Below are 19988 nucleotides of genomic sequence, written 5' to 3'. Positions count from 1 at the left end.
TCTATCGGTTTTTGTAAAATCTTGTGAGTTATAAATGGTGAAAATAGCTTTTCCGGGGTAAGTGACCACAAAGCTAGCACATATATAAAAATCATCCTTGGTGAACTTCCCCTTTAATGTTTTTCAGATAAAAATGAACATGAAACCTAAAAATCTAATTTCGTCCCTGTGAGTAATTCTGAGAAAAACAAAACAAAACAACAAAACGATACTAGTCAATTCTTTGTACAATAAAATATGAAAGAACAATGAAAACTATATGTAAGACCTGTAGTTCACTAAAGCCGAAAACGTAAGAGCTAGCTACATCCATTAGACGATTTAATGAACGTACATTGATAACTCGGTGAGGTTCATAGAAAAAGGTAGTACATAGCAATAAATATTTTAATTGTTCAAACGAATATACTGTTCGCATTGTATTCAGACTAATCAATTTTATATTTAACTAACAGTGACAGTGGTGAAAGATTTGATTGACCTTTGCGATTATATATTTTTCCTTGGATGAGAAAAATATGTCTGGCCGGCAAACTTATCTGAAATGTGGTGACGCATAATGGAGACCATTTAACCAAAGAAACAAAGGGAAGAGGTGATACAACAACTGGTGCTGCTGAAAAAAATTTCACATAAAATTTGTGTAGGTCTCATGACGTATAGCTTTGAGAATCCGGAGTTAATTGTTGGTCTTCAGCCAGCAGAAATTGAGAAAATGTAAAAATTGACACTTATGCATCTGTTGAAATGATACGTCAGTTACTGAAAGTGTACTGATAGATTTTATTGCTGACTATAGAGGACTTCTTGAGTCAAGAAAGATTTCCATGTGCACGATGTCAACGCTGCGCACTACTTATAGCTTCTGAAATGATACAATTTGCCTTCAAACAATGACATTGAATATTCAATAGTACAAAATCGACAGCGACAGTTTTGTAACTTAGTTTAATCAGAAAGTTACAATAGCAAGTTGCAAAAAATAAGTCAAGTGAAAATTAATGACAAATTGTTTTTTGTGTTTCGTATACTGAATAGGTGTATTTTTTGCAATTTTATGCAGAAATGCATCGATAGTAATATCGTCATATTCTCCTGGATTAACCAAGACTTCCTTATTTATACACTAAAAGCAAAGGAAAAACGTTCAAGGAAATTCGTTCATATCACTGCAGCTGGCGGACAAGGTGCAAAAGTCGCGAAAGGTCTATTTTCGTAATAAACGTAGATGAAAGGCTACTTTGGATCCTTTTTCATCCTTCTCTTTTGTGCGGTCTGTCCAATAATTTTATGAAAGGGTTGGAAATGTCCCGTGGTTCTCAATCTTAGATGCAATGGGGGTCGTGTTTACCACACGATGAAGTCAGAAATAAGGCTAAATAACTCATGCCTACTTTAAGATAGAATGCGCCTCTTGGACAGATATTCAGACTCGTAAATTTTTATAATTCTTTTCTGATATACCATTTTGGGGGTCAATTCTAAATCTCTCGGACAAAGAAATATTTTCACTGTCTTAGTTTTTCGAAAATCGAAACTTTTATTTTTCGTTAACATGGGGATGGCGGCCATATTGAATTTTAAATATCGATAAATGTTTAGTAATTTGTTTCTCTAACACAAAAATTTTCACGTTGATCACCTGTCTTTTATTCTATATTTTAGAAGAGAATGGTTGAAAGTTCTGTCGAGGAAAGTTTGAGCAAAAGTTTAAGGCCTTAAATTTCGAGGCGCATACTACCTTAAGTTATTTTTATGGAGACCCATCAGCATTTTCGATGTGCTGACGTGTTCCTCCATTCACATTTTCAGAGTCTCTGTTTTCTTCACCACCGTTAGCTCTCACTGGCATATCAATATCGTAACTTTTTGTTTTTCCTCTCCCAGCGGCAAAGCGAAAGATTGCAGTGCCTCTGATCATAACAAAGAACAATGCCACAAACATCACCGCGCCAGCCAGGATGTAAGCACTGTTGTAGTTATCCAGTATACCATTAAGGAGATCTGTCGTAGGAAAGACGAAAAAACTCATAACGATTAACGATGAAGGCGATAGAAATATCTCACAACACATCTGCTTGGAACTCTCGAGCCTAATGCAAAGCTGTGTATAAAAATAATTTAGTTTTAGCTTATATCTTCCTTGATATAATTAATGATGATAGACGTGAAAGTTCATGAAAGCCTCTACGACTTTTTCAATTGTTACACCTACCAGCAACAGGTAATCCAACGATAGCTCCAATCCCAAATGCAGTGAAAGCAAATCCAAGAGCGGCAGTTACTCTCCATCGACTCTTTGCATGGTTTTGTCTGCCTTCTCCTCGATGAACGAACACTTTCACCATAACAACCATCAAGGGCAAGTAAACACCGCTCCCGAGACCAATGACTATGGTGACTGCGATAAATCCGGCGAAGGAAGTGGCCAGAAAACTGAGTACTCCAGCAATACCAACAACAAAGAGGGCCACGCCGAATTTAAAAAGACGGATTGTGTTGGTAGAAAGACGGCTTCTACGGTCTTCAAAACAACAGCATTCGCATGGAAGAGAAGATATTCCGTAGCTAAGTGATCCGACGACCATTGCCGCGCCAAGGTAGATTGGTAAAATCTGCAGCTCACTATCATTGGCTCCTCTATCCATTGCACCCTGCTGAAGATGGAGGATTAGAACATTGTGACCAGCACCGATGAAGAACATTGCAATCACCATAGTTATGAACATTGGTTTCTGAAACAAATCCAGGTCAAGGTGATGTGCTAGTGCTGTGAGTTTTCTTTCAGTGGCTGCTCCATCGATTTCATCGTCGTAGTCACCTTCTGCCTGACCTTCGTTACCAGGAGGTGGGTCAGGCTGCGTTATTGGCAGAAGAAATGCCACAGTAATCCACGCTGATTGGGCGTTTAAACCTGCAAGAATAAGGTACATGCCTCTCCTCCCGTAAGTCTCTTTGACGTGGTCAAAGAGGGGAGGGGTGATAAAAAGGTACATGCTTGCCCCGAGGAGTGCCACAGACATGGCCATGTCCAATCCTCTTCTATCGAAATACCTAGGAATCATTCCGAGGCTGGGCGTTAACATGAGTCCGAATCCAATACCTGAAATGCAAATTGTAAAAGACGGTAAATCCGAAGAACCGACTGAGGTATATTGTGCCATCTAGTATCTAAATGGTCCTTTCACGTAAAAATTTTTACAAAAACAACCTCTGCAAGTATATTTCTACATCATTGAATATATTTAGAGCTACAAATATTCATACCTCTATTCATATTTTGCAGTGGGGAGTTCGATCAGTTCGTAACTGTTCTTTCTCAAAGAGGTTTTGTGTAATATTTCCTCAAGGTCCTTCAGACTTACAGGTGCCCTTTGCCCAATGCGCCCTACCATAGAGTGACGACATCCTTGCCCTAACCACTCTGTAAGCGTATACACTGTATAACATACAGTTTACTTGCAAAACAACGTACACTTACGTATTCGCTTCGTCTTTTTAAGAATTGCAAAGTATCCTCACCAATTTTTGGGAGCCGACAAGAAGTCATTTTCTTTGCCTGTGCTTGAATGAATATTCTTACTGCTATTGTTTCTCACTTCCTCGACTTCTATTGGTTATTGAAAGCTTTGTGATTTTCATCTACTTTCCACCGTCTTTTTCAGAGAGTGCAATGAAATTTCTTGCTGTACGTCCAAAGTGTCAGATTTCAAAGAAATAAAATTACCTGTTACGAATCCATACGTTATGCAGAGGACGCCCGCACTGGTCGCGAGCCAAGATACGACGAGGCCGAGTGTGGATATGACTACCCCGCCAAAAACCGTAAAACGTGGCCATTCCTTGCCGATGTTGGAAATTCCTGCGGCTAGTATCCCTGTAAAAACGGTTAACTGTTGTTAAAAACCATTAAGTGAACTAATCAGTGTAAACTCCTGACATGATGTTGGATCGTATGTCAAAGCAAATTAGATGCTGAACAATTTTTGAAAATATCATCAAAGAAAGTAACACAAAAAATTACTTTCTTCTACGTATTTTTTGAGTAGTGTAAAACCTGATATCGATATTGTGACCTTTGCAATCAATCAATTCCCGATTACATCGTTAGCGGTACGATGTATTTTCGTCTTTATAGTTATTTGTATGCTGATGACACTTCATTCTATTGAGCAAGTAAACTCTGTAAATTACCAAAATTTGTTTGTAATTGGTAATGCTTATGAATTCAATTCTATTTTTGACTGAGTCAGTGTCATTAACACAACTGATACGGCTATTATAAAAATGGGGTCTGAAATCAATGGGGTCTGAAATCATGGAGTTAGGTGGACTCCTATCGTAATTGATGTTTGAAGAAGAAGAAGTGCATAATGTGATTTTTATGCAGTTTCAGAACAAGAATATACGATGAGATGACTGGACATACAATATAAATTTCGATATGTCGACGCCTGTATTAAAAGCAGATTCATTTGTTGCTCATCTCAGTCACTGTTTGCAGATTTTCTTTTTCAATTTCGGCGTCTGTATCTGATTATATACAAAGCAGCAACAGCTGAAATATTTCCAGTGAATTCAATTTCCAAGCTTGTAGTTGACGTATTACATTAGACACAAAGTGTCAGAATTATCATTCCTGAAAGGCAACAGAGGAATTCGTAAGTTTGCTTACTCAAGGAAGTAAACGTGTTGTAAACTTCCTGAGTCAGAATATCTGTCCTCGACGCGCAGTTTGCCTTTAGACACACACAACATGGATTTTGAGCGCTCTCTCTCTCTCTCTCTCTCTCTCTCTCTCTCTCTCTCTCTCTCTCTCTCTCTCTCTCTCTCTCTCTCTCTCTCTCTCTCTCTCTCTCTCTCTCTCTCTCTCTCTCTCTCTCTCTCTCTCCAGGACTATAACCCAAGAAAACCATGAATTGGATTTACCGAGAAAGAATGTGACAGCAATATTGATGTAGACTGCCCAATCAATATCGATACCACCTTGACCATAGTTATACTCGTCGTAAAAAGATCTGAAATCGTCCCTTATCAGCCAGATGCCGTAGTTCAATCCAACAGTGGACATTACTATGAAGAAACTGTAGCAGGCAATGGCCCACTTCCACCAATCTATCGGACTATTGGTGTCGTCCATTGTACCAGTAGTGTTCCTGAAATACAAAAAAGGAAGCTAGGCGAGATTGGGATTCAATGCATGGTATAACAACACAAATATGACCTTGGATGTCTCATGATCAGGCTATGGTTCTTTCGTGTACACAGTGCGGTACAAAACTGTTGTGTATTAACATTGGTTTTGGTGTAGTATCTCTGCACATTTTGTCCTGTGCAACCCTTTGCTCTGCCGGTATTTGTTCACATAAAAGCTTTTTGCGATTTTGTCGGATTTTATGGCTATCACAGATTTGTCTATTGATTTATGACGTTTTCGTTTTGTATTTCAGTCTCCTAAAAGACAAGACTGGCCCTATTTTATTGCATTGATTAATTTATGTAATATATCTAAATGTGATTGTAAATTCAGAGACCATTAAACGGTTTTTTGTTTTTGGCATGTATATTACCACGCACATTGTTGAATGTTTCAATTTATTGCTATGGGTTATTCATTGCTGCGTTTGAATAAACATTACCTATTTGTCTTTCCACTTCAAACAAACATTGAACTCATACTTTCATTTAGACATGTTTGTTATAATTAAGCGCCCTCTCCCTTATGTTTAAAAGATAATTAGCCTTTCAATTTCGACTATTTTCCCAGCAAAGCTTTCGACTGACACACCACCTATCAAACGGAGGGTCAAAGATCTTTTTTCAGATAAACATGAACATGAAACCTAAAAATCTAACTTCGTACCTGTGAGTAATTCTGAGAAAAACAAAACAAAACAACAAAACGATGAGATACTAGTCAATTCTCTGTACAATAAAAATATTAAGAACAATGAAAATTGTATGTCTGACCTGTAGTTCACTAAAGCCGAAACTTAACAGTTAGCTACACCCATGAGACGATTTAATGAATCTACATTGTTAAACTCGGTGAGATTCATAGCAAAATGTAGCAATAAATATTTGTTATTGTTCAAATGAATTTACAGTTCGCATTGTATTCAATCTCAATAATTTTATATTTAATTAAGGATGACAGTGGTGAAAGATTTGATTGACCTTTGCGACTATATATTTGACCTCGGATTATACAGTGATGGCTAAGCTGCAATACTTATAAGAGATGTGGTGGCGCACCATGCAGACCATTTAACCACAGAAACAAAAGAGAAAACCGACGGAAGAGGTGACACAACAACAGGTGATGCTGCAAATAATTTCACATATGATTTGTGTAGGTCTCATGACGTATAGTTTTGAGAATCCGCAGTCAATTGTTGGTCTTCAGCCAGCAGAGTTTGAGAGAATGTATAAATTGACACTTCTGCATCTGCTGAAATAAAACGTCAGTTACTGAAAGTGTACTGATAGATTTTATTGCTGACTTTAGAGGACTTCTTGAGTCAAGAAAGATTTCCATGTGCTCGATGTCAACGCTACACACTATTTATAGCTTCTGAAATGATACAATTTGCCTTCAAACAATGACATTGAATATTCAATAGTACAAAATCGACAGCGACAGTTTTGTAACTTAGTCTAATCAGAAAGTTACAATAGCAAGTTGCAAAAAATAAGTCAAGTGAAAATTAATGACAAATTGTTTTTAGTGTTACTTATACTGAATAGGTGTATTTTTTGCAGAAATGCATCGATAGTAATGTCGTCATATTCCCCTGGATTAACCAAGACTTCCTTTTTTATACACTAAAGGCAAAGGAAAAACGTTCAAGGAAATTCGTTCATATCGCTGCAGCTGGCGGACAAGGTGCAAAAGTCGCGAAAGGTCTATTTTCGTAATAAACATAGGTGAAAGGCTACTTTGGATCCTTTTTAATCCTTCTCCTTTGTGCGGTCTGTCCAATAATTTTATGAAAGGGTGGGAAATGTCCCGTGGTTCTTAATCTTAGACGCAACGAGGGTCGTGTTTACCACACGATGAAGTCAGAAATAAGGCTAAATAACTCATGCCTACTTTAAGATAGAATGCGCCTCTTGGACTTGGACAGATATTAGGACGGCTAGGCTTTTACAATTCTTTTCTGATATACCATGAGTGGGGGCTCATTCTATAGCTCCTGGAGAAAGAAATATATTCACTGTCTTAGTTTTTCGAAAATCGAAACTTGTATTTTACGTTCATATGGGGATGGCGGCCATTTTGAATTTTAAATATCGGTATCGGTAAATGTTTGCTAATTTGTTTCTCTTATGCAAAATTTTGCACATTCATCACTTGAATTTTATTCAAATTTGAGAAGAGAATGGTTGAAAGTTCTATCTAGGAAAGTTTGAGCAAAAGTTTAAGGCCTTTAAATTTCGAGGCGCATACTACCTTAAGTTATTTTATGGAGCCCCATCAGCATTTTCAATGTGCTGACGTGTTTGCCCATTCATATTTTAGAGTCTCTGTTTTCTTCCGCACCGTTAGCTCTCACTGGCATATCCATATCGTACCTTATTTTTCTTTCTCTAGCGGTTACTATACCTCTTATCATAACAATGAAGAATGCGAAAAGCATCGCCGCGCCAGCCAGGAAGTAAGAACTGTTGTAGTTATCCAGTCTTTCGTTGAGGAGATCTGTTGTAGAAAAGACGAAAAAACTCATAGCGATTAACGATGGTAGCGCTAGAGATATCTCACAACACACACCTGCTCGGAACTCTCGAGCCTAATGCAAATTGTATCATATACCTACATTCACATGCCTGTGTAAAGCTATGGGAAAAAGCGCCCCCAGATCTGTGCATTTTTTTACGTATCTCGCCCCGGCCCGGTGCCGAAATATGGGCATTTCTGTGCATTTCTGAACTCACGATCTCGATTCTGGTTACTACGCGCGTTGCTATCCGCAAACGTTCCTTTCATACACAAAGCCTGCTCGCTCAGATCGTAGTTGCGCGTGGCGACAGTGGAGCCGTGCAGGTGACATCGGCTTTTAGGGAGCATTCGTTTTTTACAGGGAGGGGGGTAGGTGGAATCAGCGGGGGTTGACTTTTACAAAACCGCTTTTTTTTTGGGGGGGGGGTCAAATTTTACAATCAATGATTGAAGGGGGAGTCAAAGTTTACAAAGGTTTGTATTGAGTTATGGAAAGAAAATTGACTTTGGAATTTCACAGAAATGTTGCTTGTGTAACCGATGTTTGTTTCGAGACGGCAGAATAATAACCGATCGACCAAAGCTCAGCCAAATTTATTTCTCTAACAGGGCCAACAACTCCGAGACTGGCGTTAACCTCTCTAGAGCAGCAACTTAACAGAGCAGGTAGCCCTGAGTACAGGTCTGTGTGTTCTGGGCGTTATACGGCCTCCACCACAGCTCTGCAACGGTCTGTGGAGATAACTGGGGTCTCCATGGGTAAACAACTTGTCGAGTATGTTATGTTTCAGAAAATGAGCGGTTATGGACGTTAGGAGAAGTTAATCGCATCATTTCTTGGATTGGTTAGGAGGTAAAGGTAGGCAGGGAAATGATTTTGCCCCAATAGAGCAGAATTTCTGCCAAAAAGACCGTTTTTTCATTGTCGTCCAGATTCAGGCCCCAGAGACTTCATTCTCTTCGTAGACCATTGCAGGACTGTGATAGAGGCCATATAATGCTGGGAACACACGTGCAAAGACCTGTACGCAGGGCTACAGAGCATGGGGCATGAAATGAGGAACTAACACACAGTCATATAATGTAACAAACAACTTCTGTATATTACTATATTGTGTCAAATATCGGGGTCTACATATAAAATAGTAAAACCGTACTTCAAAACTATAAATATTACTCCATGGTAACAATAACCGTACTGATCGACCTCCCGACGGCAGGAGTCGAACACACTTTCAGAACAAAAACTCTGTTCAAACCCTTTCTAAATCATGCTTAACATTTCTATGGAAAACTAAAACGTTACCGCAGAGGTGCCTCAGACTTGACCGCTCAGCTCGGAAACACAAATAGTTCACACTCGACTTTAACTAATGTTCGATGATGAGCACAATTGTAAGTCCCATGTAATGTCTGCACATGAAAGTCGGCGACAACACACGCAATTCACTGCTAAGCAGCATCCAGTTCAGCTACCACGGGCGCAGCCATCTTAGATCTTTGTTTACTTCCGGTCGGCTCTTTGGGGACATGCCGAACTAATCTGAAATCTTCCTCTGCAAACACCGCGCATCGACAAAAGTTCAGTGGAACAATCACAAATAATGTTCTCATGACAATCTCAGACATCTGACTGAACTCATATACGGAATAAAGTGCGAAGTTAACACACAATGTGCTGCAGAAAGATCAGCTTTCAACTTGTGGTGATACTATCATCTCAGCGTTCAGTGCATATTGCAAATACGGCACGGCTTTCACTTGTGTGAGCAATATTCGTTCGATCGACTAAAGTAGAGGATGGCGTAGGGTTTAAATAAACAGTCCGATCCGCATAAAGTTCGATCTCTGCCACTCACCGGTTTCTTTACATATCTGCTGACTTGAGTAAAACTCAAAATAGAGAAATATCTGACTTAAAAAGCACACGCTGACACTCAAACCTTCCACTGCAGCATGCAACGTAAAACACTCTCAGGAAAGTTCCGTCTGGGACTCCCTAGGTATACATTGATAACACACAAGAACTCCCAGGCAAAATAGAAAATACACAATCCTCCATACAAAATCTATGAGAAGCTATGAATAATTTCTTTTAAATACAAAACTAGCTAAATCTGTGTATTTATAGACTCTTGATTATTGATATTAATGTACTTGATAAGACTAGGGTAGTTACCAGTGCATGTCTGAGCAAGAAATTTGATTTTGGAATTTCACCGAAATGTTGCTTCATTATCTTGTCTATGAGGAAACTACAAATAATTTTTTTCCAATTCAAAACTAGTTAAATCTGTGTATTTATGTACGCTTGAGTATTGATATTAATGTACTTGATGAGACTAGGGTGGTCACAAGTAGATGTTTGTGCAAGAAATTTGATTTTGGAATGTCACCGAAATGTTGATTCACTATCTTGTCTATGAGGAAACTATGAATAATTTTTTTCCAATACAAAACTAGGTAAATCTGTGTATTTATGTACTCTTGATTATTGGTATTAGTGTACTTGATTAGACTATGGCGATTACAAGTTCACATGTGTGCAAAAAATTTGATTTTGGAATTTCACCAAAAATGTTGTTTCTCTATAGTGTGTGAGGAAACTTTTTTCAGCCCAGGGCCACAGGGTGCGAAGGGTTAATGAATCAAATCTGATGATTTTTTACGGGGGGGGGGGCTACATTTTACAATTGATGAATTGAGGGGGGTCAAATTTTAGAAATTTGATTTGGAGGGGGGGGTCGCTTTTTACATTTCATTTGTCGCTCAAATTCAATCGACCCCCTCCCCGTAAAAAAAGAATGCTCCCTTACTAAATTCTAATGAAATCCTGTGTATACCAAGTGCGTGTCTGTTCAGTATAAATTACAAGAAACTGACATAACGCTCTTGTCATTCTGACACCTCCATTTCAGACTTGATCTCTGTTGGTCACGTAATAGTACGGATGTTGCTTTGCGCGTTCTAGAATTATGCAGGTAAACAAATGACGCCATTATGTATGTCAATCCGCGACGGAACGGCCATCGTATTTATGAAAAACTTACACAAATGGCGATGAATATTTGATATCGCACGGTTTTATCTCCTAAATAATGCTGAATATTGTATACACAACATATTATACTTTCATAAGGTATATGATAAAACCTTTACGGCCCTGATACGGCTTTGCGGCCCTTGGTCGTACGACGTATTGGCCCCCGAACGCTCGGACCCTTCCGCCGTACGACCTCGGGCCGCAAAAGTCGTATTAGGGCCGTAAAGATTATAAAAATTTTTAGTTTTAGCTTATATCTTCCTTGATATACAAAATGAACAACGCACGAAGTTTAACGAATTAAAAGGATAGATGTACAAGTTGATGGAAGCCCCAGACTACGACTATTTTAATCTTTACGGCCCTGATACGGGTTTTGCGGACCGAGGTTGTACGGCGGAAGGGCCCGAGCGTGCGAGGGCCCCTACGCCGTACGACCGAGGTCTGAAAAACCCGAATCAGGGGCGTAAAGGTTTTATCATATACCTTATTGAACGGTGCGATATGTTTCAGTTTTATCAATATGATTTTGTTAAAGTTATGGGCGTAAATTAAAAAAAACGTGAGCGCGACGCAACTTTGCGGATTATTATGTACGATAGTGTCATTTGCTCTGTTGTGGAACGCGTCGCGAGCTTGTTCTATGAGAACGTCAATGTCACTACAGAATGAGCAGTTGTTCTGCTCGTTAAAATACACTTTCTCAGTAAAACGTTGAGAGGAAACTATCAAGCACTTGTTTTAAACCAATATTGATCAGTCGAACTGTATACAATTTGCTTCAAAACTACGAGCGAAGCGCCGAGAGACGGGTTCGAATCTCGCGCTGACGTGCTTTCGAATGGAATGTACGTGGATAGCAACGCGCGTAGCAACGACAACGAATTAGTTCGAAAATGCGCGCACATTACCTTATTTGGGCACATTGTGCCTGGGTATGATACGGCAAATAGACCTTTTCCCGGTTATCCCACAATGCATTGCAGTGCTATATATAATACCGTATATACACTCAAAACACAAAAACATACTGATTTGTGTTGTACAACAGATTGTTATAGAAGAATGACACAAATTTACAATTCCAAATAATACCAAACTCGACGAAAATATAGGTTAGGGTGCAATCTGTCATAGAGTTCTATGAGTAACATACCCTGCGTGTCCCGTACAGCTAAAAAGTTCTGTGCGTAACTGATCTTTACGGCCGTATCAGGGCCGTAAAGGTTTTATCATATACCTTATGGAATGATAAATATGTAGTTTACATAATATTCAACAGTGTTTAGGAGATAAAAATGCGTGCGATATCAAAAATTCATCGCCATTTGTGTCACTTTAACATAAATACGATGGCCACTTCCCGTCGCGGATTGACATACATAATGACGTCATTTGTTTACCTGCAGAATTCTAGAACGCGCAAAGCAACATCCGTACTATTACGTGACCAACAGAGATCAAGGCTGAAATCGAGGTGTAAGAAGGACAAAATCGTGATGTCAGTTTCTTGTAATTTATACTGAACAGGCACGCAGTTAGTATACACAGGATTTCACTAGAATTTAGAAATAAAAGCCCATGTCACCTGCGCGACTCCACTGTCGCCACGCGCAACTACGATCTGAACGAGCAGACGTTTCCTAATCTCGCGCTGTCTTTGTGTACGAATGGAACGTTTGCGGATAGCAACGCGCGTAGTAACCAGAATCGAGATAGCTCAGAAATGCACGCGATTGCCCATATTTGGGCACGGACCTGGGCGTGATACGTAAAAAAATGCACGGATCTGAGGACGCTTCTCTCCTATAGCTTTACACAGGCACGTGAATGTAGGTATATGATAAGTACGCTTTGTATACCCTAGCGCGCACTGTATCATGGAACCGGTAAAAGAACTATTATTGCACACCTGTAAGAGCGCTTGTTCCCAAAGGTTTACATGGGTATGTGAATGTAGGTATATGATAACAATTGTTACACCTACCAGCTACAGGTAATCCAACGACGGCTCCAATCCCAAATGCAGTGAAAGCAAATCCAAGAGCGGCAGTTACTCTCCATCGACTCTTTGCATGGTTTTGTCTGCCTTCTCCACGATGAACGAACACTTTCACCATAACAACCATCAAGGGCAGGTAAAAACCGCTCCCAAAACCAATGACTATGGTGACTGCGATAAATCCGGCGAAGGAAGTGGCCAGAAAACTGAGTACTCCAGCAATACCAACAACAAGGAGGGAGGTGCAGAATTTAAGAAGACGGATTTTGTTGGTATAAAGACGGCATGTACCGTCTGCAAAACCACAGCATTCACACGGAAGAGAAGATATTCCGTAGCAAAGTGACCCGATGACCATGGCGATGCCATAGTAGATGGGTAACATCTGCAGCTCACTATCGTTGGCTCCTCTATCCATTGCACCCTGCTGAAGATGGAGGATTAGAACATTGTGACCAGCACCGATGAAGAACATTGCAATCACCATAGTTACGAACATTGGTTTCTGAAACAAAAACAGGTCCAGGTGATGTGCTATTGCTGTGAGTTTTCCTTCAGTGGATGCTCCATCGATTTCATCGTCGTAGTCACCTTCTGCCTGACCTTCGTTACCAGAAGGTGGGTCAGGCTGTTTTATCGGCCGAAGAAATGCCACAGCAAGCCACGCTGATTGGGCGTTTAAACATGCAAGTATAAAGTACATGCCTCTCTTCCCGTAAGTCTCTTTGACGTGGTCAAAGAGGGGAGGGATGATAAAAAGGTACATGCTAGCCCCGAGGAGTGCCACAGACATGGCCATGTCCAATCCTCTCTTATCGAAATACCTAGGAATCATTCCGAGGCTGGGCGTTAACATGAGTCCGAATCCAATACCTGAAATGCAAATTGTAAAAGACGGTAAATCAGAAGAACCGACTGAGGTAAACTATGCCATCTAGTATCTAATATCTAGATATTATATTGTATCTATATATAGCTATTTATATTTATATATATATATACTCTTTCGCTGTTGATTTTATAAAACCTCTATTGTACTTTATGATCAAGATCCCAACTGGGATACGATTTCAATACAAGCTTACTTTACTTTACTTTACTTATCTAAAAGATCCTTTCACGGGAAAGTTTACGAAAACAACCTATGCAAGAATATTTCTACATATTACATTGAATATAATTTAGAGCTACAAAAACTCAGACCTCTATTCATAATTTGAGGTGGGGAGTTCGACCAGTTCGTAAGTGTTCTTTCTAAAAGAGGTTTTCTGTAATATTTTTCTCAAGGACCTTCAAACTTACAAGTGTCATTTGCCCCAATGCGCCCGACCCTTGAGTGACGACATCCTTGCCCTAACCACTCGTTAAGCGTACACTGTATAACATGCACTTACACTTTACTTGGGATGCAACGGACACTTACGTACTCGCTTCGTCATGTAACAATTGTAAAGTACCGAACCCAAACAAATGCCACCAATAACTCGGGTTTCAGCCTGTCAAATATTACCGATCAAATGAAAACATCCTCACGACAAGAAGTCATTTTCTTTGCCTGTGCTTGAATATATATATCTGCTAATGCTTCTCACTCACTCGACTTCTATTGGTTATTAAAAGCTGAATTTTCTGTGATTTTCATCTATTTTCCACCATCTTTTTCAGATAGTGCAATGAAGTTTCTTGCTGTTCGTCCAAAATCGTGTCTGATTTCAAAGAAATAAAATTACCTGTTACGAATCCATACGTTATGCAGAGGACGCCAGCATTGGTCGCGAGCCAAGATACGACGAGGCCAAGTGTAGATATGACAGCGCCGCCGAAAACCGTACAACGTGGCCATTTCTTGCCGATGTTGGAAATTGCTGCTGCTAGTATCCCTGTAAAAACGGTTAACTGTTGTTAAAAACCATTCAGTGAGCTAATCAGTGTAAACTCCTGACATGATGTTGGATGGATGGTGTGTCAACACAATTAGGCACTGACGACTTTTTGTAAATTTTGTCAAAGAAAGTTCCACAGAAAATTAGTTTACATATTTTTAGAAGGAGTGAAAAAAGATATTTTGATATTGCGACCAATTAATCATTTCCCGATTACTTCGTTAGCGGTAGAATATAATTAAGCAATAAAGCACACCCAGCGACGGTATACCGCGAGATTTTGACCAGTTCACGATATATATGCACGTGGGATAGCGAGTGCATATATGAAGTGAACTAGTCATAATCGAGAGGTAAACCGTCGCGAGGTATGATTTATTGCTATTATGTCATAACAGTATATTGAAATTTTGGCGTGGAACGTCATAAACGGATTTTTGATCAAGTTTAGTGCTCGAGCGTATGCCAGCCGTGGTATATTGTCAATATACCACGGTTCTTTTCGCGTCTCGACCAATCAGATTGTAGCATTTGCGCCATCAACATACTGATGTGATATAATTATAGTTATTTGTATGCTGACGACAGTTCATTTTATTGAGCAAGTAAACTCTGTAAATTACCAATTTGTTTGTAATTGGTAATGCTTCTAAATGTAATTCTATTCTTTGACTGAGTTAGTGCCATTAACACGACAACTGATACGGCTATCATACAAATGGGGTCTGAAATAGGGAGTGATAGGTGTAATCTTATGGTAATTAATGTCTGATCGAAACACATAGAAGAAATCCATAATGTGATTTTTATGCAGTTTCAGAACAAGAATATAAGAACTTAGTTCTCATACAATGAGATTACTGGATATACAATGTAAGTTTCGATATTTTGACGCATGTATTCTCAAGCAGATTCATTTATTGCTCATCTCATTCACTGTTTGCGGATTGTCTTTTTAATTTCGGTTTGCGTATCTGATTCAATACAAAGCAACAGCTGAAATATTTCCGGTGAAGTAAATTTCCAAGCTTATAGTTTACATATTCCATTACAAACAAAGTGTGAGTTTGCTCACTCAAGGATATATACGTGTTGTAATCTTTGTGAGTTGTAATATCTGTCCTCGAGGCGCAGTTTGCCTTGAGACACACACAACATGGCTTTTGAGCTCTCTCTCTCTCTCTCTCTCTCTCTCTCTCTCTCTCTCTCTCTCTCTCTCTTGTACTATAACCCAAGAAAACCATGAATTGGATTTACCGAGAAAGAATGTGACAGCAATATTGATGTAGACTGCCCAATCAATATCGATACCACCTTGACCATAGTTATACTCGTCGTAAAAGGATCTGAAATCGTCCCTTATCAGCCAGACGCCGTAATTCAATCCAACGCTGAACATTACTATGAAGAAATTGTAGCATGCAATGACCCACTTGCACCAATCTGGCGGGTTATTGGTGTCGTCCATTGTACAAGTAGTGGTCCTGAAATAAGAAAAAGAAGAGGAAACTAAGCGACATTGGGATTCAATGCATGGTATAACAACACAAATATGACTTAGGGATGTCTCATGATCAGGTTATGGTTCTTTCGTGTACACAGTGCGGTACAAAACTCTTGTGTATTAACATTGGGTTTGGTGCAGTATCTCTGCACGATTTGTTCTGTGCAGCCCTTAGCTCTGCCAGTAGTTCACATAAAAGCTTTTGCGATTTTATCGATCGGATTTTATGGTTATCACGGATTTGTCTATTGATTTATGAAGTTTTCGTTTTGTATTGCGGTCTCCTAAATGACAAGACTGGCCCTATTTTATTGCACTGATTAATTTATGTAATATATCTAGATGTGATTGTAAATTCAGAGACCATTAAAGTACGCTTTTTTTGTTTTTTGGCATGTATATTAGCACGCACACTGTTGAATGCTTTAATTTATTGCTATGGGTTATTCATTGCTGCGTTTGAGTAAACATTATCTATTTGTCTTTCCACTTCAAACAAACATTGAACTTATACTTCCATTTACACATGTTGTTCCTTATATAATTACGCGCCCTCTACCTTATGTTGGAAAGATAATTAGCCTGTCAATTTCGACTATTTTCCAAGCAAACCTTTCGACGGACACACCATCTATCAACGGAGAGTCGAAGACCTTACTCTGACACCGTCTCTGGCCCATTACCTTTGTACAGTGTAAGACATTCCTATCATCAGCTGGTAGTTTTATTATATAACTATTCTACAAAAATCCAGGTTACTGGGTTCATATTTTATCGCTGATGTTATACATCCTTCTCACTTTTCGTTGCTTACAAATTATTTTATTCCCAAACAGTTATTAGCATAGCAATTCTTTAATGTCTTACCCTTTTTATTTCATACAAGTTCTATACATTGACAACAACATTTTATTACTGCACACCAAAATTTTGGAAAAATTTATCTCGAGTCCCTCTAGAATGAAAATCTGCGACGCGTTACAAGCAAGGGACGCAAAGTCTCCACACCAATTGGAACAAGTAGGGTTCTCCAACGTACAGACGTCTTCGATTATACCAAATCATGAATTCTCCTCGTTTTTGAGGCAGTTGTGCTTGAGTATTTATACTATCTCACAGTTACAGTATCTTTCATTTTCACTGTACGTTTTGCTTTTTTGTGGAATCTGATGTTATTAGACTATTATCTAACAAAACACAAAAACAATAAAAGTAATAATAATGATAATAACAACAACAATAACAATAATAAGATAATAACAATATTAATAATGATAGAAACAACAACAACAACATCATCATCAATCATAATAATAATGATAGTAATAACAGTAATAACAATGATGGAGATTATTATGATTAAAATCATGTATGATATTCGGGCCATCTTGCATTCCTTCTAGAGCTTTCAGTCTTCTTCTCATACACTCCGAATATCAATTGGCATTTAACACATCCTTCCATCTCCCTAATAGATAATGTAGGCCCTAGTATAGGTATAGAACTTTCAAGGCATATTTAGTGTACTGATATTTGTAAGGTACATGTATAAAAATAGGGGAAATTATGATCTCGCCGATACTCTCTTTCGATATAACTTAATGTGGTCATGAGGTTCTCAGTACATAATATGATTCAAAAGTGCAAGGCAATCATACCTTCCTGGGGTTCTCAGATTAATTCAACCCCTGAACGTTTTCCCATGGGGTACTCCGCCTAATCGTTTGCCTGACCTTAGCCCAAACTGGTTGGTGAGCAATGTAGGGGTAATAAATGACCCGGGGACAACCGTCCTGGTACCACTCACGGACATGTTGTACATTATTTACATTGCAAGCTTGTAAATAGCAATCGCCTACTTTCGTTTTAACTGTTGACCCGGATGTACTGCCTGATCATGCGCACATCGACGCCTTTGCGCCATGTCTAAAAATAACTCACCGGGCAAATGTCGTCAACTACACATCTGGCCTGTATCGCAGAGTTACCCGTTCAGCTCACTGTGCACACTCTCAACGTGTAGTGTTTTCCGACGCGAACCTTTCACTCTCATCGAATGAAACAAATGCAATGAACGAGATGCCTTTGCAAACATGTAATGGCAAAAATCACCCACACCCAGTCGACATCTGAAAGGAGCTTTTCGTGTAAAAATTGCGTGGCGACGACTTTTCAGTGGATACAGGGTAACATCTACTTCAGCCAGCTGGCCACCTTGGCAACCAATTGCACGGGCGTATTATCCAACATGTCTCCGTGATAAAAACATCGATTTAGAGTGACACGTCTCTCATGTGCGTTATGTTATTCGTCTTTGCTCTGACTGCAGCAAATCTGATATGGCATTTTACTGTTGTTTGTATTTGTATACCACAGAGTGACCGTGGTATACCTATGGCGGAAGTGAGTGACTCACTCGCCATTTCAACCGCACTGAACACAAACCTAGAATTGGACTATCCCCTGTGTTTGGCTGAAGCGTAGACCTTCATATTTATGAATTCATAGCCGCGATAGAATGTGCGTAACACACCTGTCGTTGTGAACTCGCACATCTGACCTTATCTTCAGGACTGTAAATAATTACGTCCTTGATTAGAAGGACAACTCGCTCGCTGTGTACAAATATTAATCCAACGTTCGGATTTCACAGCCGTGTGTCACCGTCCACAGTGTGTCATCGTCACCAGTGTGTCACAGTGACTGACGGTATTGATAATCTCTTTAAATACGAAAGACGTGACTTTCGCCGTCACCACATATTTGTGACGACGATGAAGGAATTTCGTATGTGAGAAATAACAAAATACAACTATTATGATGTGCTTTAAACAATCGTATCGTATCAAGATTAATATAATGATGTTCTAATTTTACCTTTCTCCTGGTGGATCATCCGTTGACGACGTCATACCCAAAGTAATCACTTTTTGCTAAATTCCAAGGTTCCGTCCCAGTCTGGGAGCCGAATTTTCGATCTACCAGGCCCGATGACCCCCTCTGTACACAATTTTACGATGTGCGCGACGTTAATTGAGGTTACGGGTTGAATTCCATGCAGTGAATATTTCACAAAAAAGTACTTTTCAGCTTTCAAATCTGCAAAGGCGCTGAACCTAGAAATTCCAGTTGGTGAGCCGACCGTGCATGAACAGGTCCGTCCGTATACGTCCTCAAAGTCTGAGTATCCCAGAATGACCTCAATTTGCGTACTTACACGGTGTGACACAATGACTATAGAAGGGGAATTTTCATCATGGCTGTGTTGTTTTTATGATTACCAGACTCGTAAACCAATCAATCTCCGTGAATTCATAATGATGACGTATTTTTATTGAAGGACGACTGCGTTTAACTTGGCATGGAAACAGTTTTGCGTCACACTAATTTGCCTTGACAAATACACATATGTCCGCTTACTTTTCATTGACATTACATATTTTCGTGGGGGGTTGTATGGATGTAGTCTCTCATTCTTAAAATTATTACATTTTTCACTCTCTAAGTCGGGCATCCACTCAGCTCTAAACCATGTTGATTGATCAATCATATAAGTTGTTAAAAGTACCAGCCAGTTGTTCAGGCTCATTCCATGTTTTATGGTGTACGGCAAAAATGAACAGGTAGCTTGCAAAAACATAGGAGTTTGTATGTGTTAGCAGCATAGCTGTTAAAATTGCAGTCAGATTGTACCCAATGGAAGTGTTCCGTCGACATAACACGCCCTATTGGCCTGTACAAAAACGTGGGTAGCAGGTATTAACCTTATAAATCATATATTTGATACAGTAAAACCAATGGATTGTAAACGCCTCTTACATTTGTATTTATGAAAG

General features: G+C 39.3%; 1 protein-coding gene across 3 annotated transcripts; it reads right to left on the bottom strand.

Moving 5' to 3' along the window:
* Window positions 1-742: 742 nt before the first annotated feature.
* LOC139115414 (uncharacterized) lies at window positions 743-19340 on the bottom strand. 3 transcript variants are annotated; one of them, XM_070677510.1, is made up of 9 exons: window positions 19030-19340; window positions 15906-16132; window positions 14496-14645; window positions 12751-13638; window positions 7576-7699; window positions 4930-5156; window positions 3728-3877; window positions 2216-3103; window positions 743-2004 (listed from the first exon to the last, which is right to left on the bottom strand). In XM_070677510.1, the coding sequence occupies exons 1-9, from the start codon at window positions 19062-19064 to the stop codon at window positions 1754-1756; spliced, it is 2940 nt and encodes a 979-aa protein (XP_070533611.1). In that variant the 5' UTR covers window positions 19065-19340; the 3' UTR covers window positions 743-1753. The 3 variants fall into 3 exon arrangements, with proteins under 3 accessions (XP_070533611.1, XP_070533612.1, XP_070533613.1); XM_070677511.1 differs by lacking the exon at window positions 19030-19340 and adding an exon at window positions 18094-18219; XM_070677512.1 differs by lacking the exon at window positions 19030-19340 and adding an exon at window positions 17811-17942.
* Window positions 19341-19988: the final 648 nt, after the last annotated feature.

The sequence above is a fragment of the Ptychodera flava genome, chromosome 17, assembly GCF_041260155.1.
Source record: "Ptychodera flava strain L36383 chromosome 17, AS_Pfla_20210202, whole genome shotgun sequence".
Taxonomy (NCBI): Eukaryota; Metazoa; Hemichordata; class Enteropneusta; family Ptychoderidae; genus Ptychodera; species Ptychodera flava.
Note: the sequence above shows the minus strand (reverse complement) of the source record. Positions and strands in the feature narration are given on the sequence as shown.